This window comes from Sus scrofa, chromosome 9, assembly GCF_054392235.1.
Source record: "Sus scrofa isolate SSC_HxYL_T2T_F1_AM1 chromosome 9, Sscrofa_HxYL_maternal_Yorkshire_Landrace_v2.0, whole genome shotgun sequence".
Classification (NCBI taxonomy): Eukaryota; Metazoa; Chordata; class Mammalia; order Artiodactyla; family Suidae; genus Sus; species Sus scrofa.
The window spans coordinates 38,686,492-38,709,224 of NC_139391.1; the positions used below are offsets into that span (position 1 = coordinate 38,686,492).

At 41.9% G+C, this 22,733-nt stretch overlaps 2 protein-coding genes across 24 annotated transcripts in view; one reads left to right on the forward strand and one right to left on the reverse strand.

Moving 5' to 3' along the window:
• The window catches only part of ARHGAP20 (Rho GTPase activating protein 20), a 109,437-nt gene extending 90,107 nt beyond the window's left edge, over positions 1-19,330 (reverse strand). For 12 of the 23 annotated variants that reach the window (XR_014815228.1, XR_014815223.1, XR_014815221.1 and 9 more), the window contains exons 1-2: positions 19,185-19,330; positions 2,071-2,153 (exon numbers count right to left, since the gene is read on the reverse strand). Coding sequence is in view for 7 of the 23 variants with exons in the window: in XM_084975996.1 (XP_084832122.1) it covers positions 2,071-2,150 (80 nt within the window). In the remaining 16 variants the exon portion in view is untranslated. Of the gene's footprint in view, positions 1-2,070; positions 2,154-18,712; positions 18,978-19,184 lie in introns of those variants that run through there. The other 11 variants (XR_014815227.1, XR_014815219.1, XR_014815216.1 and 8 more) reach the window with 1 other exon arrangement.
• Positions 17,627-22,733, forward strand: part of POU2AF2 (POU class 2 homeobox associating factor 2) — a 484,987-nt gene continuing 479,880 nt past the window's right edge. Inside the window, exon 1 of the transcript XR_014815235.1 lies at positions 17,627-18,187. The gene's annotated coding sequence lies outside the window, so the exon portion shown is untranslated. The remainder of the gene's footprint in view (positions 18,188-22,733) is intronic.

The following is a 22,733-nucleotide window of genomic DNA, read 5'->3' on the forward strand; positions in this document are numbered from 1 at the left end:
ACCCTTAAACACAGAATTCAACACCATTGTGTTTGAGAGTAAAAACAGGTGAGTGCAGCCATGGTGGAAAACCGCTAACCTTCTTAGTCACTTGCTACAGCAGCTAATATAATAATTTCCCCTAACCTGGCATTAACTCTTTATCAGCTGTTCCCAGTCCTAGGAGACCTAATATCCTTTTGTTGTATGTAAGCCTATGCATATACATTTACTTCACTTCCTCCTTTCCTATCCTGAAACAAAGTTCAGAGATACTTAACAGAATTTTAAAAATGTTAAATAGAATACCGTAACAGAAATATAAAGGGAAATGAAAATAATTAACAAATTATACATTTCAATATGTACATGCTCATCATGACTATACTAAAAGACAATGAAGGAGTCAGATACTCACCCTTACATATAATGAATATATTTAGATTTAGGACAAGTAGGATGATAAAGAAACCATACTATGCAACAAGTACAAGAAAATGAAGTAAAGCCAGGTGATTTTCTGAAATAGTTACAAACAATACAAAGTGCACTTATCTTGATATGCAAGGTAGCTGCATTTCTGCAAAATTTAATGATTATTAAAACTATATAAAAGCATGCAAAATACTTTGTATTTATATATAAAATAGAGTCAGGTTATAGGCATAGATAATTATATAACATTTTTCCCCCTCTTCACAAGTATGCCATATAAGAGACATTCGAAAATTGCGCAGGAGCCACAAAATACGTCTGTCACAGAAGCGTCTAATGAAACTTTTTACCTAAAACTGTTTTCTAAAAAGTGGATAATAAAGCTTTTTTTATATATATGGTAGAATTAAAGACTGATCATTCTACCTCCCCTCCTCACCACCGCTAAAAAATAATTTCTCCTGAGTTTTCTAGGTAATCAAGGTCAAACTGTGATGATATAACCATTCTTTTTTAATCCACACTAATGCAAAGATGTACTAATGCAAGCAATCCCAAAGCCATTTATATAGCATTTATATATGGTATTACTATGTTATTTATCTGGCAGAAAAAGACCTCCCTAATTAAATTTTGATTAGGCATCTATTAAAAGTAATTTACATTTTCGGATCAACCCTATGACATGTGTCATCTGGAGGCAGCTAGGGGAGCTGCTCGAGTGACAACTTCCATGAAGAAAGAGAACGATTCTGAGGAAGAAAATACTAATTTAAGTAGGATGCTCAGACTTCCAGTTTGGAGTTAGTAGTTGTAAACTATTACATTTAGAATAGATGAGCAAAGAGGTCTTGCTCTACAGCACAGGGAACTCTATCCAGTCTCTTGGGATAGAACATGATGGAAGGCAGTATGAGAAAAAGACTGATATGTATGACGGGGTCACTATGCTGTAGAGCAGAAATTGGCACAACTTTGTGAATCAACTACACTTTAATAAAAAAATTAATGGCTGAATAGCCATTCAATTTCTACATATTCTGAAAGACTGTCTTAAAATGTCCACAGAAATAGCATTTAGCCTCAATAGGTGAAATGGTCCTTTCAACAGATATTTAGCCTGTTTTTCTACTTCAAGTTTCACTAATTCATTGAACCAATAATGCCTAAAAGAAATCAACACTCAATTTTTAAATAATTTTAATCTGGTTATCATTCTTTGTATCTAAAATTGGTAAAATTTTGCCTTCTACCCATGCACAGGCATCATCTTATGATAAAAAGTAAACAAAAGTTTGGGTATAATCAAACATGTACAGTGGTTAAAATAACTCATCTTTAGTATTCTGACTTCTAATTGTTTCTATAAATGAACTGTAACCGTGTATGGAATCTGCATGTTTGTGTGCTATGTGATGTAAGACTCACTTTTGAGTCAGTTTTAAAGCAAATGATCACCAGCTCTTACAAAGCTTTATGTTTCACATACAGATTAGGCCTTATTAAATAAACTCAGCAGTCATATTTTCTATTATTTAACAGAGAATTTTGGTCCTGATAAAAAAAGAAATAAACCCCACACATTAAAAAAAAAAAGAAGAAGAAAAGAAAACTGCAGCACATACCAAATGTGTAATAACAAAGCTTTTCACTTACTTGGTACTAGGTCGTTTTTGCAGGGCTTTATCCAGGATAAGAGATGGAGCACTCCTCCTCCTTTCTGCTAGTGTTTTCATTTTCTGGTGAGGGGAAAAAAAAAAAACAAAACAACAAAACCTAATGAAGACCACGTGGCTTGTAAAGCAAGTAAATGCTAATTTTCAATCCAACTCAGCAAGTTTTGTATTGCTTATTCTTGCCTAGCAAGGAGCTTGCAATCTAATTATGGAAATAAAATAATAACATCTAAACTAGGATAGTGTCAAAAAGTAGTACAGGCAGTAAGTATGTCAAATGGTTAGAGAATAAGGAGGTGAAATGTTGACCAGAGTATTTGGGAAAACAGCATCATAACCATTATCATCAATTGCAGCTTTATTGCTTCTTTTGTGCCAGGCCCTATGCCAAAAGCAAGACCAGATTATCTCATTTATCCTCCCAAGTGACATCAGAGCAGGTTCTACTATTTCACAGGCAGAGTAGGCTCCAAACTGGGCTTCAGGGAATAGCAGAGTATGAAGAGATCAAGTAAAGGGAGAAAATAAGTAATTAAAGCAAAAGATGGAGACTAGATTCTTACATATTTTAAATATTTACACATTTGGGAATCCGTTCTTGCAAACAGATTGTTTCCTTTCTGCTGTAACTTAAAGAACTTTTTCTTTTCTATGTGGTACGCAAATACAGGATTAATTAGATAATGTAGGTACTCTGTTCTAGAGAACCTAAAATTTGTGATGAGGTTTCATTTGACTTGAATTATCCAGATAATTACTCTCTAAATTTGTCAATCTTACATTTTTTAACACCTCTAGAGTCAGAGGGCTTGCCACTGGACATCAATGTATAAAATTTACAATGCAGTCACAAATAGCCACGTGTGGAGTTCAGCCTGTGTCACCGAAGCACTCTTCCTGTTCTATGCTCTCACCCTTTCCTGGCCAGAAGTCTCACCCACTCCCCGGGGGCCTTGGCCAGCCATGCTTGGGACTGGATGCTGCTCTAAAAAACCACATAAAACCAACTGGCTCAGTATCTCATTACATGATTCATACGGGAACTGCTCCTTAGCTAAGAAAATAAAACCTGGATCCTAAGGAAGAGAGGAAGACTCATCCAGTCAGAAGGGGACAGGAGACTCCTTTGGCCTCATTCTTTTCCCCCAAATTCACCAAGCCCCCATGGATTTCTCCCACCTTATTTCTGTTACCGGTGCCATGGCCTCAGTGTTGCTGTTCTCTCTACTAATCTTTCAGCTCATGTGTGGAAACTGAATGTCCAAACCGCTTTAGTATAGCTCACACAACAACTGAAACAATTATATACAGCAATCATAAAGGATAGGAAACACATGGGTAAGAAAGAGAGAACACCATACTTCTCAGTCAGGAGTTATTAACCACAAAACGGGGCAGGTTAAATTGTATAAAATTTTTGATATGATATGTTTTTGGTGCCTACCCTGTGAAAAAAAGCCCAAGGTTTTTACCAGATTCCTGGAAGAATCTATATTCCCTCTCAACCCCAGTGATTTTGATAAACTACTTTATATATTATAGCTTGTAAGCCCTAGCCTACTGTTTCCATTAGTCACATCTCCTGGGAACATAATTCTCAGAATCTAACATCCCGAGGTCAGTGTGAATATAGAGGTTGCAGGGTGAAGAGAAATCTGGGAGGCTAGAATTTGTATTGCAAGGTCCAGCAGCCTGTCCCTAGATGAAGGGTCTCAATTCTGCAAGACAAGGTTGATCTTACTAAGAAAGGTGGCAGTTCTTTCCTGTGCAGATTTGCTGGAGGATTCTGTTTCACCTTCAGGTCTGGGTTTGATTCTTACTCTTTATCCCGAATCTCTTTTTTCAGGATCTATTCACTATGCCTTGAACTTTGAAATGTGTCCAATCCTTTAAGCTTGACCTGGGTGGGCCCCTTACCCTCGGTCTGCTTTGACCTTGAGGGTCTGCCTAGGCTACCTGAGCAGGTGCCACATCCCTAGACCTATCTGGACAGTCTTACTTGTACTGCTCCTAATTCTCTGACACCAGTGTCAGCAGATCCAAGCTCCTAAACAAGATCTTCATTAATGTATGATTTCTAATTCCGAGCTCCTTGGCTCTCAGGTTTACAAAGAATTTGGACAGTGTTCAAGAGACAACCATAAAAATGATTTAAAATGTGGACAAAAGAAAGAGCCCCAAGAGAAGTTAAAACGATCTGAAATTCTTCTTTTGGAAACAGTAAATCTCCAAAGCAATGCAGAGTTCTAGTGCAGAGGACAGCAAGTGTCTTCCAAAGAAGATAAGGCAAAAAGAAATGAGGCTAAACTATAGATTGAGAATCCAGGGTGAACCTGGCAAATGGTTCTTTGAGAAACTTACAAAGGTAATGATGCACATAACTGCAAGGGATTCAGAAACACCTAACAGGGATTCCTAAGGAATTTGAATCCTGATGTAAGGAAACCTGATGTAAGGAATTGTTTCTGAGAGTGATGGCTATTAAGTGTGAGAATGGATAATCAAAGAAGGGTGTCAAATTTTCTTCTGCAATGGTGCTTTTAAAAAAGGAGTTTTGGGGAGTTCCCATGGTGGCTCAGCAGTAACAAACCCAACTAGTATCCATGAGGACGCAGTTTTGATCCTCAGCCTCACTCAGGGGGTTAAGAATCTGGTGTTGCCGTGAGCTGTGATGTAGTTCACAGATGTAGCTTGGATCTGGCCTTGCTGTGGCTGTGGCCGGCAGCTGTGGCTCCAGTTCAACCCCTAGCCTGGGAACTTCCATATGCCAAGGCTGTGGCCCTAAAAAGACTGAAAAAAAAGGGGGGGGTTCAAGGAGGCTTAATGCAGAGGACTATTTGTACATATAGTAATTAGACTGTTTTCTTAGTTCTAAAATTGTCAGATGTGAGGAGTCAAACGTGGAGTGTACTACCTCATCTACTGGACTCATACACAACAGAATCAATCAAATTACAGGCAGGATATTATTTTTATAAGTGGTTCTATTTTTTGTACTGAGACTTACTCCGCTACTAATGAGATAAGGCAACCTAAAGCAATTCAGACACTTGTCTGGGCCTCTATCTCCTTATCAAAAAGAAAAAAAGGAGAAAGTCTGGACCACATAGTCACTTAGGTTCCTTCCACTTGGGCTATTCTTACTATATGTCCACCAAAGACTTACCCTGGATATGCAAGAAAATAAACATTGCAGACACCATGAATTTAGAATTCATTGGACTCATTTCTCTTGCAGGTAATAAAAATTCTTAAGAGTTGCCAATACAAGGAGAGTTTAATAAGTATACAGGTATTAATTTATTCAAAATACCTATCTCCTTCTTTTGCTCAAAAGTATAGCAAAACAAAGAACCAATGGTGACTTAAAAAACTCACTTATCTATCCAAGAATCTGTCTCAGGCAATGAAGACTTGGATTTTCTTTTTGTTTGTAACAACCGTGTGAAGTACAATACATGGAAGTAGAAGGAGACTATTGATTCCTTTCTAAATGTATAATAGCACAAACTTGTCAGGACAGGCTGAGGCTATGCTTTACACCAACACCAGCAAATTTCCCAGTTGTTCAGTGACAGGGAAAACGATGATCTGTGCCTCGCAGGGAACAGAAGATAGGTTCAAAACTATATGTTTTCTTGGTTAGCTTAAAAATGCCCAGTGCTTGATGTTTATATTGAGATGACCTCCTAAATACTGGATGTCATTCTGAAACTGAGTATTTTTTAAAAGGCCATCTTTCTTTCTAAATTCATAAAATAAACATTAGGGAAAAATCAACTGCATTCATCTTTTGGAAACGATTTTCTTGATATTGTACCATCTACCTAGGCTTAGGTAGACCCTAAAATTAAATAAGACTTTTATGTGAGCTGAAAAACAAATAAATATTAAGTAGTATTTATTTACTGCTCTGCCCACAAATGGGAAAGATGAGGAGGAGTCTGGAAGGAGTTGTAAAAGGGAATAAAAATGATTATATTTTAAAAACTGAGGCCTTTGTACTGATAGCCATTTATTAGGGTCACATAGCATGAAAACTAGATCTTTGGTTTTGTAGCTGTCTCCTCTGCAGCTATATTCAGTATCAGAGACCAAAAAAAAAAAAAAAAACAAACAAAAAACAAAAAACAAAAAACAAAAACCTATTCTGCCAAAAAGTAAATGAACAGAGGTCATAAATGAAGATGATGAGGACCAAATGCTTATAATTCATTTTTTTTTTATGTTTCAGGAATAACACAAAACCGTAGCAACATTACTAGCTAATCTGCAAGGTACTTTCCACCTCAACTCTTTTTTAATCAGCTGGATGAACTAAGTGTTGAATTTTCTGTGTTCCTAGCTTGTTTCCTATATTATGCATTATATGAAGTTAGAGCATATCATATTAAAGCATTTCATATTATATCAATTTCCTTTCTGCCCCTTTCTAGAGAGCAGGGACTCTGTCTTGTTTCCAAACTTTTTCCCGTCCTTCAACAATTACTTGCTGAAACTCTACTCTGTATGTAGCAGGCCTATCTTTGCATTCCTAAAGCCTCGTACAAATCTAGTACAAACTATATACTCAATAAATGAAGGTTAATGTGAATTTCAACATCCACTCATTCTCCACATCTACTCTACTGTCCCCAAACACACACACAGAGAAATGCAAACAAACACACTTAAAGGGGTTCTGCTGCAATGCTGGCACTAAGAGAATGTAAGCATTTGCTATGGAGCTAGATGGTAAGAGTCATCCCTGAACACTGCAAACTACTACTTTGGACACAGTGTTGACATTTACATCACCATTGGGCTAGAGATAAACATTAATCTGATGATAAAAGGGGGATGAGGGAACTGGGATGTAATCGTTAATGGGTGCAGTGCTTCTTTTTGAGGTAATGAAAATGTCCTAAAATGGACCATGGTGATGGATGCACAATTCTAGGAATATACTAAAAGCTACTGAATTATACACTTTTAAGTGGATAAACTGTGTGGTATGTAAATTGTATCTCAATAAAACTGTTAAAATTAAAACAAAAACAAAAACAACTTAACTGCCAAACCTCTACACCACTGGGCTCCATCCCAGCACACTGGTTCGGAGCCAGAAGCTATCATTTTCCTTATTCATATAACTGAAGTGTAGTATTCCTATAATCTGAAGTATAATACATGCAAATGAAAATTTTTGTCCAATATTTGCTTTTTGCCCAACATGTTTTTGCACAAAACATTTGAGTGGCTCTCTGTGTGAACTCCTTGGAGGTCTGCAGACTATGCCCACCTGCCCGCTGAGGTTTGCCATTCTCTCTCCCTCCTCCTCCAGTGCCCTGCCCAGTATTTTCACACTGTACACTCTCAACAGCTGTGGATTAAATCAATGAATTAATGCTACTTACATATGAGAGTTTATGGTGGTAACACAAGTGTGCCTACGTAAGCAAATGAAGTTGTTAGCGGGTTATTGGAGGAAAAAAAATTGTTCTTTTAAAAAATTCAGAAAACACTGTTTATATAAAAACCTATATGTACCCTCTCATTGGAATTTTAACTTCATGTCAACCAGAGATACAGTACTATTTCTGGAACCTCTAAATCACTCTGAACCTGGTCATTGCTAGTTCTCACAGAATCGGCGGCGGAGAACCTAACAAAAGAAAGGAACAGGATGAAAGAGGTAAGTCAGGCGACAACTTTTCATATTTTGCTTTGTTCCAGTCACTTTATGAAGAAAATAATTCAAGCATTTCAGCTGAATTTGGGTCAAATGTGCTAAAGTCACTTTCAAACATTTAAAATTAGCAGAGCATTAAGATAAGGGCTTCGAGGAAAGCTTTTAAGAACTCTAAGGTTTCAAGGGTAGAAAAAAATGCTTAATCAAATTTACAAATTAGCTTACTCAAATCTTACTATTAATCTTTTGTAGCTAATCTGTGAATTTAAGTGAGCAATGAACTGTTTCTTTCCTGTCTTCCCTGTATGCCTGCAGCATTTATTTGTGGAGACCTACCTCAAAGACACTGGCCCTGAAAGGAAACAAGAGAATTACTCTGACCCTTGCTTCTGCGTCCTATTATCATGATAAGGTTTTGGCTCCTGGATGAGCTGAAGCTTCCTACCACTGACACTTTGGTCTATAATGACTATGATTTTCTATTGACTCACTATCATCCCATTTAGAATCAGTTTGAGCATTTAGTGAAAACAAATGTTAGCAAAGCGCGGACTACCATAAAGGGATATTCTTTCTGTGGTTAAGAAATAAATGTTTTTACTTTGGCTATCTTTGCTATTTCTATGAGACAAGCACTTTGAAATGTAGTAACAGACATGAGAATCCAGGTAAATTTAGAAGTATGTGCACTGGGCTTGGAGATACTGGATTTAAATTCTGGGTCCTGGTTCTATCACTTTTCAGAGACTTCTCTGTAAAATGACATGACTGACTCACCACACAGAATCAGCTAAGATTATATACATGGAAGTCCTTTAACAGGGAAAGCACCATGACAGTGTAGCATGCAGGGCAATGCTTTCGAGTGCGTTAGGTGCTCTAGGCAATACACACGAGGCTGGTAGAACTCCCTTCTACATCATTTGTTCCTCCGCCTCTACCCACCCCCTACCCCAAGCAGACTGTGAGAGTCCCACCGTGGGCCTTTGAGTTGGCTGGACTTTCCTCTGTGGCAAAGCCACCACTTTCAACCTCCCAGCAGGATTCTCTTTCATCAGCACCCGGGAGTAGGCAAGGTCGAGACCAATGCTCTCTCCCTCATCATCCCCTACAGGGCAGAGCTTCACTCAGGTTTTCACATCATAGTCCACACAACATGCTATTATTTCTACATCCATGGCACACTGTGACCAAGGGGCTCTCCGGCTGCCCCAGGGCCCATCCACCTGCATGCCGGCTAAGGGCACGAATGGATCAGACACTGCTGGGAAATTCTGCCTCAGAGCAACCTCTCGCTTTCCTCCTGCAGTGGGGAAGAGTATAGTGACCAAACTCAAAACCATAACGGTAAAACGCAGAGTATCAGGAGAATAAAAAACAGGCCAAGGTCTGCCCAGATGGAGACATACTGTAACCTCGTCATATCTACTGTGGCAGCTGAGGTTCAAGACAGTGAATGCAGGGGTCGAAGAGGACATACAGAAGACACTCTCCTAGGAATAAAGTAGGACCCAGGTAAAGAGGGATAGAAAAAGGCCACAGAGCAGTTAAGTTTTCCAGATCTTTGAAATATGAACTGATGTGGGCACACACATTCCATTTTCAGAGTCCATACACAAGTGACCAGACAGCCAGAAACAGGTTTTCCTTTTCAGTCGTGTCATGTGACAGCTGTCTGTCAAAACTAGGTCAAGGCTGCTCAGCACAGCACTAACTGATAGGGCTATTTCCGCCATTGGTTGGCCCTTTCTAATATAAACTTGTCCTGGATAAAGAAAATCAGACTGATACAAAATTATAAAATAAACTGGGCTGTGTTGCCCACAAGCCCCATTCTTGGTGGCTGACAAAAGGCAGTTTCCTCTGAACCCTTTCCAGCCTCCCACACTGTGGCTAAGTCTTCTGTAAGAAAACAAAAGCTAAACATCACCCCTCTCCCAGGCTGCTCCAGAAAACTGCGGCCGTGGCCACTACCAAATGCTTAATCAAATTTACAAATTAGCTTACTCAAATCTGACTATTAATCTTTTGAGCATTATTCATCTGACTGAGCTTTCACCTCCAAGGCTTTCTGTGCATATTAGGGCCTCAGAGTCCCTGTGATCTAGAACACCAGCAATACCAACAGAACAGGAAAGCAAACTTTCCTCTCAGTGAGTTTATTTTAAAGGTAGTCAGCAAGCTCAGGCTACTTACTATAATGCTATAGCATAGACTGAGTGACTTAAACGACACATTTCTCATAGTTCTGGAGGCTGGAAGTCCAAGGTCAAGGTGTCAGCTGATTTAGTTCTTGGAGAGGGCCCTCTTCCTGGTTTCCAGATGGTGGCCTTTCCTTCTGTGACTCTCACATGGGGGACACAGAGAGAGAGCAAGCTTTTTGGTCTCTTGTCAGGGCAGAAATCCGCCCCCATCGAGGGGATTCCGCCCTCATGACCTCAAGCAAGCTAACTGTTTCCTAAGGCTTCTACCTCCAAGTACAGTTGACCGTCAAAGGACAGGTCTGAACTGTGCAGGTCCATTTATACATGAAATGTTTTCAATAAATACTGTACTCTAGTCCTACATCACATGAGGCTGGTTAAATGGATGGATGCAGAGCTGTGGAGAGAGCATGCTGTACACTTCTAAGCAGACTTCTGACTGTGTGGAGTGTTAGCACCCCTAACCCCTACATTGTTCAGGGGTCAACTGAACTATCTATCACATTGGGGGTTAGGGTCTTAACATAAGAGTTGGGGGGGCATAAACATTGAGCCTGTAATTGAGGTTTTCTGCCAAATACTCTGGAGACTGAGAGGTATGAGCCATGAAACTCCATCAAATCACAATAACGAAATGTCTGCATATTTCTTCAAAGCATTGGGCATGAGTGTATGTACATATAAGTGTGTATCCACACATATATCTAATATTATATGCCTATTTATTCCTGTCACACTATATAGCTGATAACATGTTTTAGTGACAATTTCAGTTGAAGTCCAGTATATTTGCAGCTACTGATACCTTCCAAGAAGGCAAGTTTTATAATCACATATGTTTGTTAACTTGTATATGGTCCTATAAGGCACAAACTGACTCTGCTTTTAAAAGAACAGTCACCAAGTCCTGGATGGCAGGATAAAAACAGTGAACGAATTCAGACACCCAAATTACTGAAGTGGAAGTTTTCACTTTCTGAACGAACAATCAGCAGTTTCGCTTCTCCCAGTCTACTGACCATGTTCCAGCTCTTGTCCTGCAGACTTTTCACCAAATCCCCAGCTAGAAAGGATGGTGAACTGACAGAGAGTGATAAATTGCTTCACAACAATCTTTACTTCCAACGCAAAAAGCAAGAGCTGTGCTACCTAGGTATCTGTGACTTGTGAATTTTCAGTCTGTAAGTTAAAACCTTCTACATGGAGTCATCAAAAATTAATAATTACTTCTTATACAGATGGGTAAAAAATGTGTAAAAAAAAAGTCTTTAACTTTCATTGTATGAAAACCAAAATTTATTCTGTCCTAATATATGAATGTCAGAGTCACAGAAATTAATTTTTCTTTTGCCACATTAAAATGTACTACTGTGTTCACATTTTCAAGTGAAAGTAACTATGGAAGTAAGTTTTCTCCTGCACTCGAGATTCATGATATAAAATGTTTATTGAATTGAGAGTTTCAGCTGAGTTTCCCACAGGGTGTTCCTTGATGGGATCATCTGAGGCCTAGGATTCAGCACGCCCCCACCTAACTTGGAAATATCATTCTATGAGTTTGGAGGATATGCTGGCCTTTCCACAGAAGCAGGCCTGGTGGAAATGCTCCGGAAATATGAGTGTCTTATATAAAACCTCTGAAGATAACAGATAACAGGGCATAAAGATCACAAATTTCCAGAGAAATTACAGCAACAATTATGTCACTGATTATCACTATGAGTTAGTATTTACTATGATGGTTAATTTTATGTGTCAACTTGACTGGCCATGCGTGCCCAGGTTACTCCATTATATCTGGTATGTCTGGGAGAGTATTTCCAGAAGAGATTAGCATCTGAATCCATGGACTCAGTAAAACAGATTGCCCTCCCAAAGTGGGTGGGCATCATTCAATCCCCTGAGGACCTTTACAGAACAAAAAGTGGTGGAAGGTGGAACTTGTCCCATTTTTCCTGCCTCACTGTCCACCTGGGACATCCCATCTTGTCTCTTCCTGATTTCAGGAAAAGATGGTGGTGAATTACGCCACCAACTGCCCTGGGTCCCCTACTGGTGTGTTTCTCTGGAGAACCCTGACTGATAACACTTAACATTTACCAAATGGCTGCAGTGAACGAAACATTCAGTGGTAGACGGAGAAAGTAGTGACTGCTCCCCAAAGAGCGAAATTACCTCTCAGGAGAAAAAAACCTCTCCAATATGCTTTGCTCAGGCAATTATATAAAACTCAAACCTACTCTCCCCTGCATGCAACTATGATCTAGGTGGAAAGGGAAACAGAGTTGGAAGATCTGGGTTCGGGCTTACCACAGACAGCCTTGGCAGAGCTCAGCGCTTTCTTCTCTAAGAGTGAGTGCATGGTGCCTACCACACAGTATGTACAGTTCGGCATTCACTTACAAGTTTTTTAAAAATTTCCTTTACAATTCCATATACTACATGCGGTACACTCTTGTCTTTTTATTCAAGTTTCTACCTTACAGTATTTGATATTTATGACCTTCGAGGGTGACTGCTTTGATGGTTACTGCTGTGGACCAAATACTCGTGCCGCCCCCCCCGCAATTCAAATGTTGAATCCCTAACCCTACTGTAATGGCATTAGAGGGGGAGTCTTTGGGAGGTAATTACATTTAGATGACATCATTAGAGTGGCACCCCTATGATAAAGTTAGTGCTTTTAGAACAGACCAAAGATATCTAACTTCACCTGCATCTCTCTCCCTACCTAACTCTCCCCTCCTCCCCTTTACCTCTCTTGCCCTCTTTCCTCTCATTCTCTTGACCATGTGAGGGACACAGTAAGAACTAGAAGCCAAGAAGAGGGCTCTCACCAGGAAATGAATTGGCTGGCACCCAGATCATGGGAATTCACAGCCTCTACAACTGTGGTAGGAAATATATGTCTATAATTTAAACCACCCAGCTTATGGTATATTGTTATGGCAACCCAAGCTGAATAAGACAGAGAGCATTCACTTATTTGCATGGAGATGTTTTTGCATTACATTCAAAGAAATAAAACTCTTTTATTGCTTTATAGGTACTTTCACCTGGTAAGAATTACCAATGGCTTCTGAATTTTTTGAAAGTCTTTCCATATACTTTCTTCTTTTGACCCATAAAAAACGACCTTGTGAGATATACAGCAAATGGATTATTGCCCCCATTAAACAGACAAAGAAACCAAGTAAAGCCAGTTCAGAGGACACACCAGTGATAGCAGAGGCTGTTTCTGATCAATTGAATTCAGTTTTTTCATAATTCCAGACTGCTCTCAACCTTTTGGCTAAGATTGTTTTTAATCTCACATACCTGATTTTTATGCCATTCACTTTGTGAAAAACATCAGAAAAGTGTACAGTGGGATACTGGCTTAACCATGGGCATAATATTTTTCTCAACATTAAAGAATAAAACCAAGTCTTACTCACCAAGATGTTTCATTCAAACCCCAGTGCAAGACACACACATGGCTCAAAGTTGGCTCTTATGAGTGTTCTACCATGAGCTGCTATAAACAGATTTGGACCCAGAGAATGCAGAGAGAAAAGACAGAATGAAGTGTATAACAGCAGCTGCTACATTTTAAAATGTTGGAGCTATTTTAAAATCCTCTTGCTCTGGCTGGTTTTCTGTGCCTGTTAGTCTCTTTGCCCTCCCCAACACCTACCTTATTTAAAGACTTTTCAATTAGGAAACCAAATGGTCAGGGGGGCTTGAAAATGACACAAATCATCCCTCATGAAAATTATTCTAGTATTTGCTTCCATTTCATTTCACAAAAACTGTTCTGTCCAAATGTGGATATGCTCAAGGATGTTATCCAGAATAATTATCCAAAATTCTATCCATAATGCATTACCCAGAAGCATTATCTATATGCTGCTATTATATTTTAGAATTGCATTTTTAGAAATTACTGTGCAAACCTATTGCGTATTCTTTTGAAGACCCTCAGTTACGGAAAACCTTCAATTTCTCAAAATAGCCAAATAATCTAACAAATAAAGGAGGATGAACCAGCTAGGTGATCCTTCTTAGGGTTAAGATAATTATATTGAATTAAAGAAGCTAGACAAAAAAGATTACATAGTATAATTCCATTTATATGAAATCTTTGAAAACACGAATTAATCTACAGTGACAAAAAGCTGATCAGTGGCTGCCTAGGAATGGGGAGGACATAAAGGGATTAGAAAGGGACATGAGAAAACTTTGAGGGCTGATAAATGTGTTCATTATTTTGATTTTGGCCACACTTTCAGAGTTTTACACATATGTCAAAACTCACTGATTTATGTACTTTAAATATGTAGTTTATCATTTGCCAGTTATACCTTGATGAGGTTGTTAAATAATTTTTGGCTCCTCAGTTGTACCAGCCACATTTCAAGTGCTCAAAAGCTGAATATAGCTAGTGGCTATCCAATTGTACATTGTAGACAAAGAGCAATTCTGCCATCACAGAAAGTTTTAGTCACTAGTGATTGTCTAGGGGTCAGCAAACTATACACCAGGTATTCACCTCCTGTTTTTTTTTCTAAATAAAGTTTTATTGGAACATAGTTATGACCATTCATTACACATTGTCTATGGTTGCTTCAGCACTACAGTGGCATAGTGGGCAGCTGCAACAGAGCCCTAAATTATTCACTCTCTGGCCCTCTAAGAAATGCTTTGCTGTTTCTGCTCAAAATCATAAACTCTGAACACAGGAGACATATCTGTCCCTTATTTACTGCTCTCCATAACCCAGCTTATACTTAATGAGCACCTAATATGTAGTAGCACTGTCTTGGGCATTGAGGCAGCAGCCTTGAACAATACAGATAGGGGGTCCCTATTCTCATGGTTTTCACAATTTGGTGAGCGGTTCAGGTAACACAACATGAAAGTAAATAATATATCAGGCAAGGATGAATGCTAAGTTGAGAATAAAACAAAAGGTATACAGCATGATTGAGGGGCAACTTTCACTTAAGTAGTAAGGACAGGCCTCTGGGAAAACGAGAGATCAGAACAATACCAAAGAATTAACACTGCAAAGACCTGTGGCAGAAAGAGAGGGAAATTCTCAGAACAGAAGGAATTTGATGACTGGATGTATGAAAAAGAAGGCCCATGCAGCTGAAGAATACACAAACAAGGGAGAAAAGGCACAGGAGGTGAGGAAAGTAGAGAGACTAAGAAAAGGGGTCTGAATTTTAATCTAAATATGATACAAAGCCACTGAAGGATTTTAAGTGGGTCAGCAACATGCTACATTTTGAAAGATCACTGGCACTTCTAATGGAGACTGGACAAGGGAAGAAGAACAAAGGTGCTAGACAAGTTAGGGAGTTTCTGTGAAGGTTCAAGTGAGAGTTGGTAGTGGTTTGGCTTGGACTACAGTGGCAGCAGTGGAGATGAAGTGGAGAAATTCAAGATGTGTTTTGAAGCGATAGTCGACTGGCCTTTCTGATGGTTGTTGTAGAGTGAGGAAATAAAAGCCAGCAGTTGAAAACAAATCTAGATTTTTGCTTGGACAACTGGGGCAGAGTCACAGGAATTATATAGATATGAGGAGGAAGTACAAACAATAAGAGCTGACACTGAGTGCTTATTACATGTCAATTTCACTCAGTTTCACATTTACCTTTCCCAATAATCTTGAGGCATTAGGTACTATTGTTATTTTTCATTTTATAAATAGGAAATTGAAAAGGTTAAGTAACTTACCTAGGTTAAAAGACTAGTACAAACACAATGTAGACTTGAACCCAGGTCATTACACTCCAAATTTCACCACACTGTACAAAATCACCTGCTTGACAATAGTTTCTAGGAATATGAACCATATTCTAGGCAATGGCAGTACCACTGGATCAACAAACTCTCAGGATGACTAATTTAAAAGATGCTATTGTTCTGCTTGTCCTTTAAGGCCATATTTTCATAAAGTAAAAGATGTAATTGTCTCCTGTAAATACTTTTCAAAGCATATGGTCCAGCATTATCTCTTTGATTCTCATTCCACAAATGAATAAACTGAAAAAAGTTGTGATTTCTTCAAGATCACTGAGATAGTAATAGAGCTAGAACCCATTCCATACAGTGATCTGGCCAATAAACTTGTCTAAAAGTTTTGACGGTTAAGTAAGAAACACATTTTACATCACTACACACACACACACACACACACACACACACATGCACACACACGCGTGCGCACACACACGTGTGTGTGTGTGATAATATATATAACTGAAACAGAGAAAAAGAAATTATACAAAAAAGTAATAAGTAGTACCCTTACTACCATGTTACTATTGTCTTTTCTATTTTATTTTTGAAAGTGTTGACTGTAACCAGTAATTAAAGTAACATTGACCCAATCTTAGTAATTAAAGTTCAACCACATAGCAGACTTTTTAAGAAATAAGTCTCATGACTCACTAGGACTACTAAGCACTAAAAAGATAAGATGAAAAAAAATAAAAAGATAAGATGAAATATAAAACAGATCAATCTATTGAGTATTTGGGATACATGAAGACTGTGGTCCTTAACAGTGAAACGATAATGATCTTATGAGCTACAATTTGGGAATGTTATTTTATTATCATTACTTTCTATTTCTATGGTGGTCTGAAATAAAAAAGACATGCCTACTAATATTTAAAACAGGCAGAGATGTATTTTCTTGAAAAAATTAAAAAAGAAAAATAAAACAGTTCTTCAACCTCGATCCTGCCCTAAGGGGAGTTAAAAAGCTGTAGAAAGACCAGATTGGCAAAATCTATTTTCCTTTTTAGAAAGGAAAAGCCTGGATTGGTAAAGGGACAAATCATATGTTTTATAATTAACGACAGCATCTTAAGGACAATGGCTTAATATGCAAAGCTACCTTTCATGTACTGGACAAGTACTACTTGATAAATGATCAAGATACTTTCACACTTTCCCCCTTTGCCAGTGTGCTTAATTACTGTCAGAAAAAAAAAAAAAGAAGAGATCTGTTCAGGAATATAAATATTTTTATTTCCCTCCAATTCCTTGTTTACAAGAATAAAAAATGCTTTAAAACCTATGCTGATTACTCAGCATTCATTTACCTTCACAAAATGAAACGCTAACCTAGCGCGCGCGCGAACACACACACACACACACACACACACACACACACACACACCCCTGCATCTCTGAAGTGGAAAAGCGACAAGGACAAACCGCAGTCTCAATACATCAAAGACGGGGGCCGGCGGCACTACAGCTGATACATCATCAAGTTCACTGACACTCCTGGATGGCTCCGCAAGAGGGTCAAGGTCCTTGGGAGCTCACACCCACTTCTACACTCCATACCTATCTCACCTCTTTTCCACTCACCTCTAGCCACCCCAGGATGCTGGTGGCAAGAGTCATGAAAGGTGGTTAAGAAACAAACAAGCAGGGAGCCTGCGTTAAGGTTCCAATGATACAAATGTCACACTTCAAGATAACGTCTTTAGGATGAGTTATGTGACCCCTCTAACCCCAATTTGTTTCCTCAGAAGCTGCAAGGGCACCACCAAGACATAGGGCAAAAAAACGGCCAAATATCAGAAGGTCTTGGGGGCGGGGAGGAGCGAGAGCGGACACAGCTCGAAATACCCAAGGCGATTCCTCAGAGAGCCGAGAGCCGAGCAGCGAGGCCGGCAGCTCACCGCCACGTGCAGTTGCAGAGGGAACCCTTCCAAGGAAACCTGACCCGCTGGCCGTCGGCACGCCGCTCCGCGGCCGTGTTTATCCGAATGGAACGCCACAAGTTGTATTCCGCATCCCTCCTCCCAGCTTTGACAGGGACCCTGTGCGCTGTCCTCAAGCCCTGCGAACCGGACCAGGGAGAGAGCCCTCCCGCGACCCTCGTCGCAGCCCACCTGCCCCACCCCGCCAGGTTTCAGGCCCAACCCGGCCTTCGCAGCCCCCGGCGTCGACCGTTACCAATCCCAGCACACCCACAAGGCTGACCACCGCCCCCCAGACCCAGAGTCGTGCCGAGAGCGCCGCGCTGGGCGCAGGCATTCCCTTCCGCCCGCCACCAGCCACCAAAGAGCGCGGAGCGGCCTCCCCGCCGCGTCCAGGTGAAGGGCTAAGCCCTTGGGCGCTGCAGCCGGCCGCCTACCTTCATCGCGGGCGCCGCGCCCGAGCGGACGCCGAGGCCCTGAAGACCCCGGAGCTGACCCCAAAAAGGAACGGTGAGAGCCTGGGGACCAGGCGCGGAGGGGGGGGAAGCCTGGGGACCGGAGTGGGGGGGAGGCTTGGGGACCGGAGCGGGGGGGGGGAAGCCTGAGGACCGGGGTTGGGGGGGAACCTGGGGACCCGGGGGTTGGGGGGACCCCCAGGGCCGGGGAGGGCGAAGCCCCACACCCGGCCCGCCCGCGTCGCCCGGGGGAGGAGCGGGGCTGCGGGTTTTGCGCGGATGGAGACGGATAGGACGGCTGTCTGGTCCGCTTGGAGAACGACTAAAACGCTAGTTGCCAAGAGCCCGGGGTGCCGGGTGGCTAGGGAGACGGGAAGGCGGGAACGGTCAGGGCCGAATGCCGCGGGCCGCGAGCTTCGAGCGTTAAATCCCTTCGGCGTTCGGGCCACGAGCCTCGAGCGTTAAATCCCCGCGGCGTCCGGCCCGCGCGGTGTTGATGGGCGCGGAGGGCGCGCGAAGGGAGTGGGGATGCGGCGGCGGCGGCGGCGGCGGCGGGCGCGGGGCCCCGCTCGGTCCTCACCTTCTTGGTGCCGGGGCCGCCCGCGATCCGAGACACTCCGGTCAGGGAAGAGGAGCGCCCCGGCTGCCCCCCTAGAGTCTCCTGCTGGGGGGACATCGCTTCCATGAAGAGGACTTTCCAGCCAATCCCAGCCCAGGAGGAGGCTACGCGGTCATGTCCGCGGGACGGAGGCCGGACGGGAGAGGACGCGCGGGGCCGAGGTGGCTCCAGGTGCGGGCAGCGCGCCTCCCGTCGGGGCCATGTACCGCCGCCCGCGCTCAGCACTACGGCTGCGGGCGATTGCAGCGGAGACCGCCCGGCAGCGCCGCGGCTGCCCCGCCTCGGGCCCGCCCCTCGGCGCCGGGCTCCCTGCTCCGGGCCCGCCCCCGGCCGCCCTCCTCCGGCCCCAACCCTCCCTGCGCCCGCCCGGCCTGCGGCGCCCCCGGCCGCGCGCCTGCCTTGATATGTGTTAGGGCGCCGGCGACCGACTGACCTTCTCCGTCCACGCCTCCAAGTGGGGCCAGCCCGCAGGAGCTCACCGGCCGGTGTTACGAACCTGGTCCTCTAGCGCGGTGATGCGCGCCTCTCCCGCCGCCAGCCCCCTTGCACCCGACCCCATCCCTTTCCGCGGCAGCGCGTGCGGCGGCGCAGCTGTGGCGACCTCAGCCTGAACAGGGGAGTGGCAGCGATGCCTGCCTCGCTTTCGGCGGACCACAGAGGGGTCCCCCGCCTGGCCCCTCCCCCGCCCAGGAAGCCCGGGGACCGAGTGGCACGTCGCAGAGGGCCGTGGCCGCGCACGGTGCAGTCCCGCCGGTTCGCCCGCCCGCGGCCCGTGGTGTCGCAGCGCCCCGCACGCTTTGCACCGGCGGTTTCCGCGGGCTGCTGGCTGCGGAGACGGGCATTCCAAACGTGCAAGCTCAATTCGGGAAAATGCAGGCGGAGCGAGGACTCTGAAATTTGGCTTAGCTCTCGAGAAGGCTACAATATGTGGAAGTGTTTATCAGATATCTGCGCTGAGAGCATAACTTCCTGTCAGCCTAAATAGTGGCAAATTTTTTAAAGGCCAAAGAATAATCAGAGGGAGGGGATTTGGAGCCGACCCGGGCTGAGTGGAGGGTTGCTGCACTTGGCAGGACTAGCTGACTGGTGCGGAGGCTTCGGTAGGTGGCATTCTTCGCTTGAAATCCCGACTGCATAAAGGGCGGATTAGCGATGAAAGACACCATTCTATGATACTAGCTTGTGGAAGGGGTTGTTTGTTTTTTGTGGTAAGAAGAAGCAGAACGAGGTTCCTGCCGGGTTGGGCCTTTATCAGGTCAGTTTGTAGAAGAATAGGGTCCTGGCCAGCTCTATTCCAAGCAGAAGTTGCTGTCCAAACACACCCACACTCCAGCACCACCACCAAACCCCGGAATTGTTTATGGTGGAAGTAATGGGGACAAAAGGTTCCAGACCATTTTAAGCCTTGTCTATATCACATTGTTTAAAGTAGGCTTACACAGGCTTTGTAAATCATTTGCACACACACGTATATATATATGTGTATATATATATAAATCATGCACATGTATGTGTGTATACATATACACACGTGTATGTTTTATGCAGATATATACATATATATGTATATATATGCATGATGTATACACACACCACACACCAAAACACAGATTTTCAGGTTATCTGCTGCTTCTATCCATGTGCAGAGATAGGACTTTGCAGTCACTCTAGAGTTTTTCATGAATTTTACATTTTAAATTGTGGAGGGCTTTGCAGTTCTTTTCATTCCTTGTTGAAATCGTGCCGTTATGATTCCTATCATGAATGGATGATTTCAGTTTTCCTTACTCTGCTTCATTTTTTAAACTTCAATAATTCTTTAAAAAATATTTCATGTAATTTACTTATGTTTAAAGTTTATTTATTATCTTTGTCTTCCAGAGAGCAGGAATTTTGTTGTTGTTGTTGCTCGTCCCAAGTGCCTAGAGCAGTGTCTGGCACAATAAATGTTTGTTGGTTCATTGAATGAATGAGGCACAAAACAGACATGAGATAGATCCAGAAGGGCCAGGCTAGAGTCGGTTATTTCACTCAGAGAGCCTCTTTTTACAAGGTGCTTCTTTTTAAGATAAATACCTCATGCTTCAAATCAGAGTATTACTTATATTGCATATGTGGAAAGTCCACTTTCACATCTTAATTTCTAAGTGCTTTTATTTCAAAATCTAATCCTTTTTATTTGCATAGACAACTATCCTACTACCCCTCTCCTATATGGAGTTTTGAGGGAGGTTTCGCTTCCTAAAACAATTGGGTTTGCCCGGATTAATATGATCACCAGTGTAATGTTTTAAGAACACAGATCACGTCACTCTGCTTAAAACCTTCTTTGGCTCCTTGTCAACAAAGTAAATTTCAGATGCCGTAGTATGATATACCAGGTTGCCTGCAATCTGACCTCCTCGCCCCCCTTCTTTCTTTTCTCATTTCTTACCCCTTTTCACCTCTCACCCTATTCTATAGACCTCTCATTGAACTGTTTGCACTTCAAGAACTTAGTCTTGACCTCTCACATCTTCATGACTTTGAACCTGCTGTTCCCATTGCCTGCGAACATTTCCTCCCATATTTTCAAACCTGTCTCTCTACACTCACTTATCTAGTGCAGAATGCATAGTAAATACCCAATATATATTTGTTGAGGAAGTAAATCTTCAACACTTACATTAACAATTAAATCAGGGAAATCTTTCTGACTCTGTTACTCATTACCTAGCTACCTCCACACACCAACCCCACGCACAGGGTTCAGCGCACCTTCTGTCGTAGTAACAGATAACGCTGAGTGCTTTTTTGTTTACTGAGTACTTACTTTATACCAGCCACTCTTCTGCACATTTTACACATATTAATTTTCTTAAATCTTCACAATAATCCTACAAGGTAGATTCCCTCACAGCTCACTTTGCATATGGGGAAACCAAGCCACAAAGATGTTAAATAACTTGTTAAACAGCTAGTAAGTAGTGAAACCAAGCTTGGAACCTGGGGCATCTGCTCTAGAACCAGTGCTCTTAACCACTTGGCTATACTGCCTCTCCTGTGGTTTCTTTTCTTTGTAGCATGTATTACATTATACTCTTATCATCTGTTTCACTTGCCTGTAAGCTCCTTGAAACTGAAGATCATATTTGTCTTTGTGCCAGGTATGCACGTATGCTTTCAGTTTCTATCAATGGCTTACGTCTGAATGAATGAATGAATGAATGAATGAAGTATTAGAAACAACCATCTTCCTTATACTGTACAGTATAAGGAAGATGCTTTGATGGGAGAGAAACAATCCTAGGCTGGTTCTGTCATTCCTTAAGACAGTAAAGCCATTTTTCCTGCACTGGGAATGTTATGCTGTAGGAAAGGGTGATGCCAGAAAAAAAAGGTGATGACAAGACAGTTGAAGGAGTGTGATGACCATGTCTGACACAAGCAGGATGTATCCAGAATATTTTGAAATAAACCATAAAGCAAAGTACTCAGAATAGCAACATTAAACAGCTGGGAAATACCAATAGCAGACCTTTAACAGGAACCAGTCTAAGAATGAAACCAAAATGTTTTGCCAGCCATTAGATTGACTAGCAGTAAATAAGTTTAGCTCTAAAGGGAAATGTCTGTGCAACTTGTTCATTCAGTGTATATTTATTGTGTGCCTGCTGTGTGCCAGCCACTGTGCCAGGGGCTTGGACTATGGTCAAAATGAGTCCACAGTATAGTCCTTGTAAACCCCAATGTATGTACAGATCAAAGATCCTAGAGCAGAGTTGCAAACTGATGGCCCATCAAGTAGTGAATTCAGGCATGTTTTTCAACATAAACACTTTTTTTTCGAGACTTGTTGCCAGCCTTAAAAATCAAGATATTTTACATAAAAATTCAGATCCTCTTGAAAAAAAATCAGAAAATATTAGCAACACTCAGCTCAATTTCTGCAAGGCAACAGTCAGTTAAAACTGAGTTGTGGCTGTTGTTACAGCTCATGCTT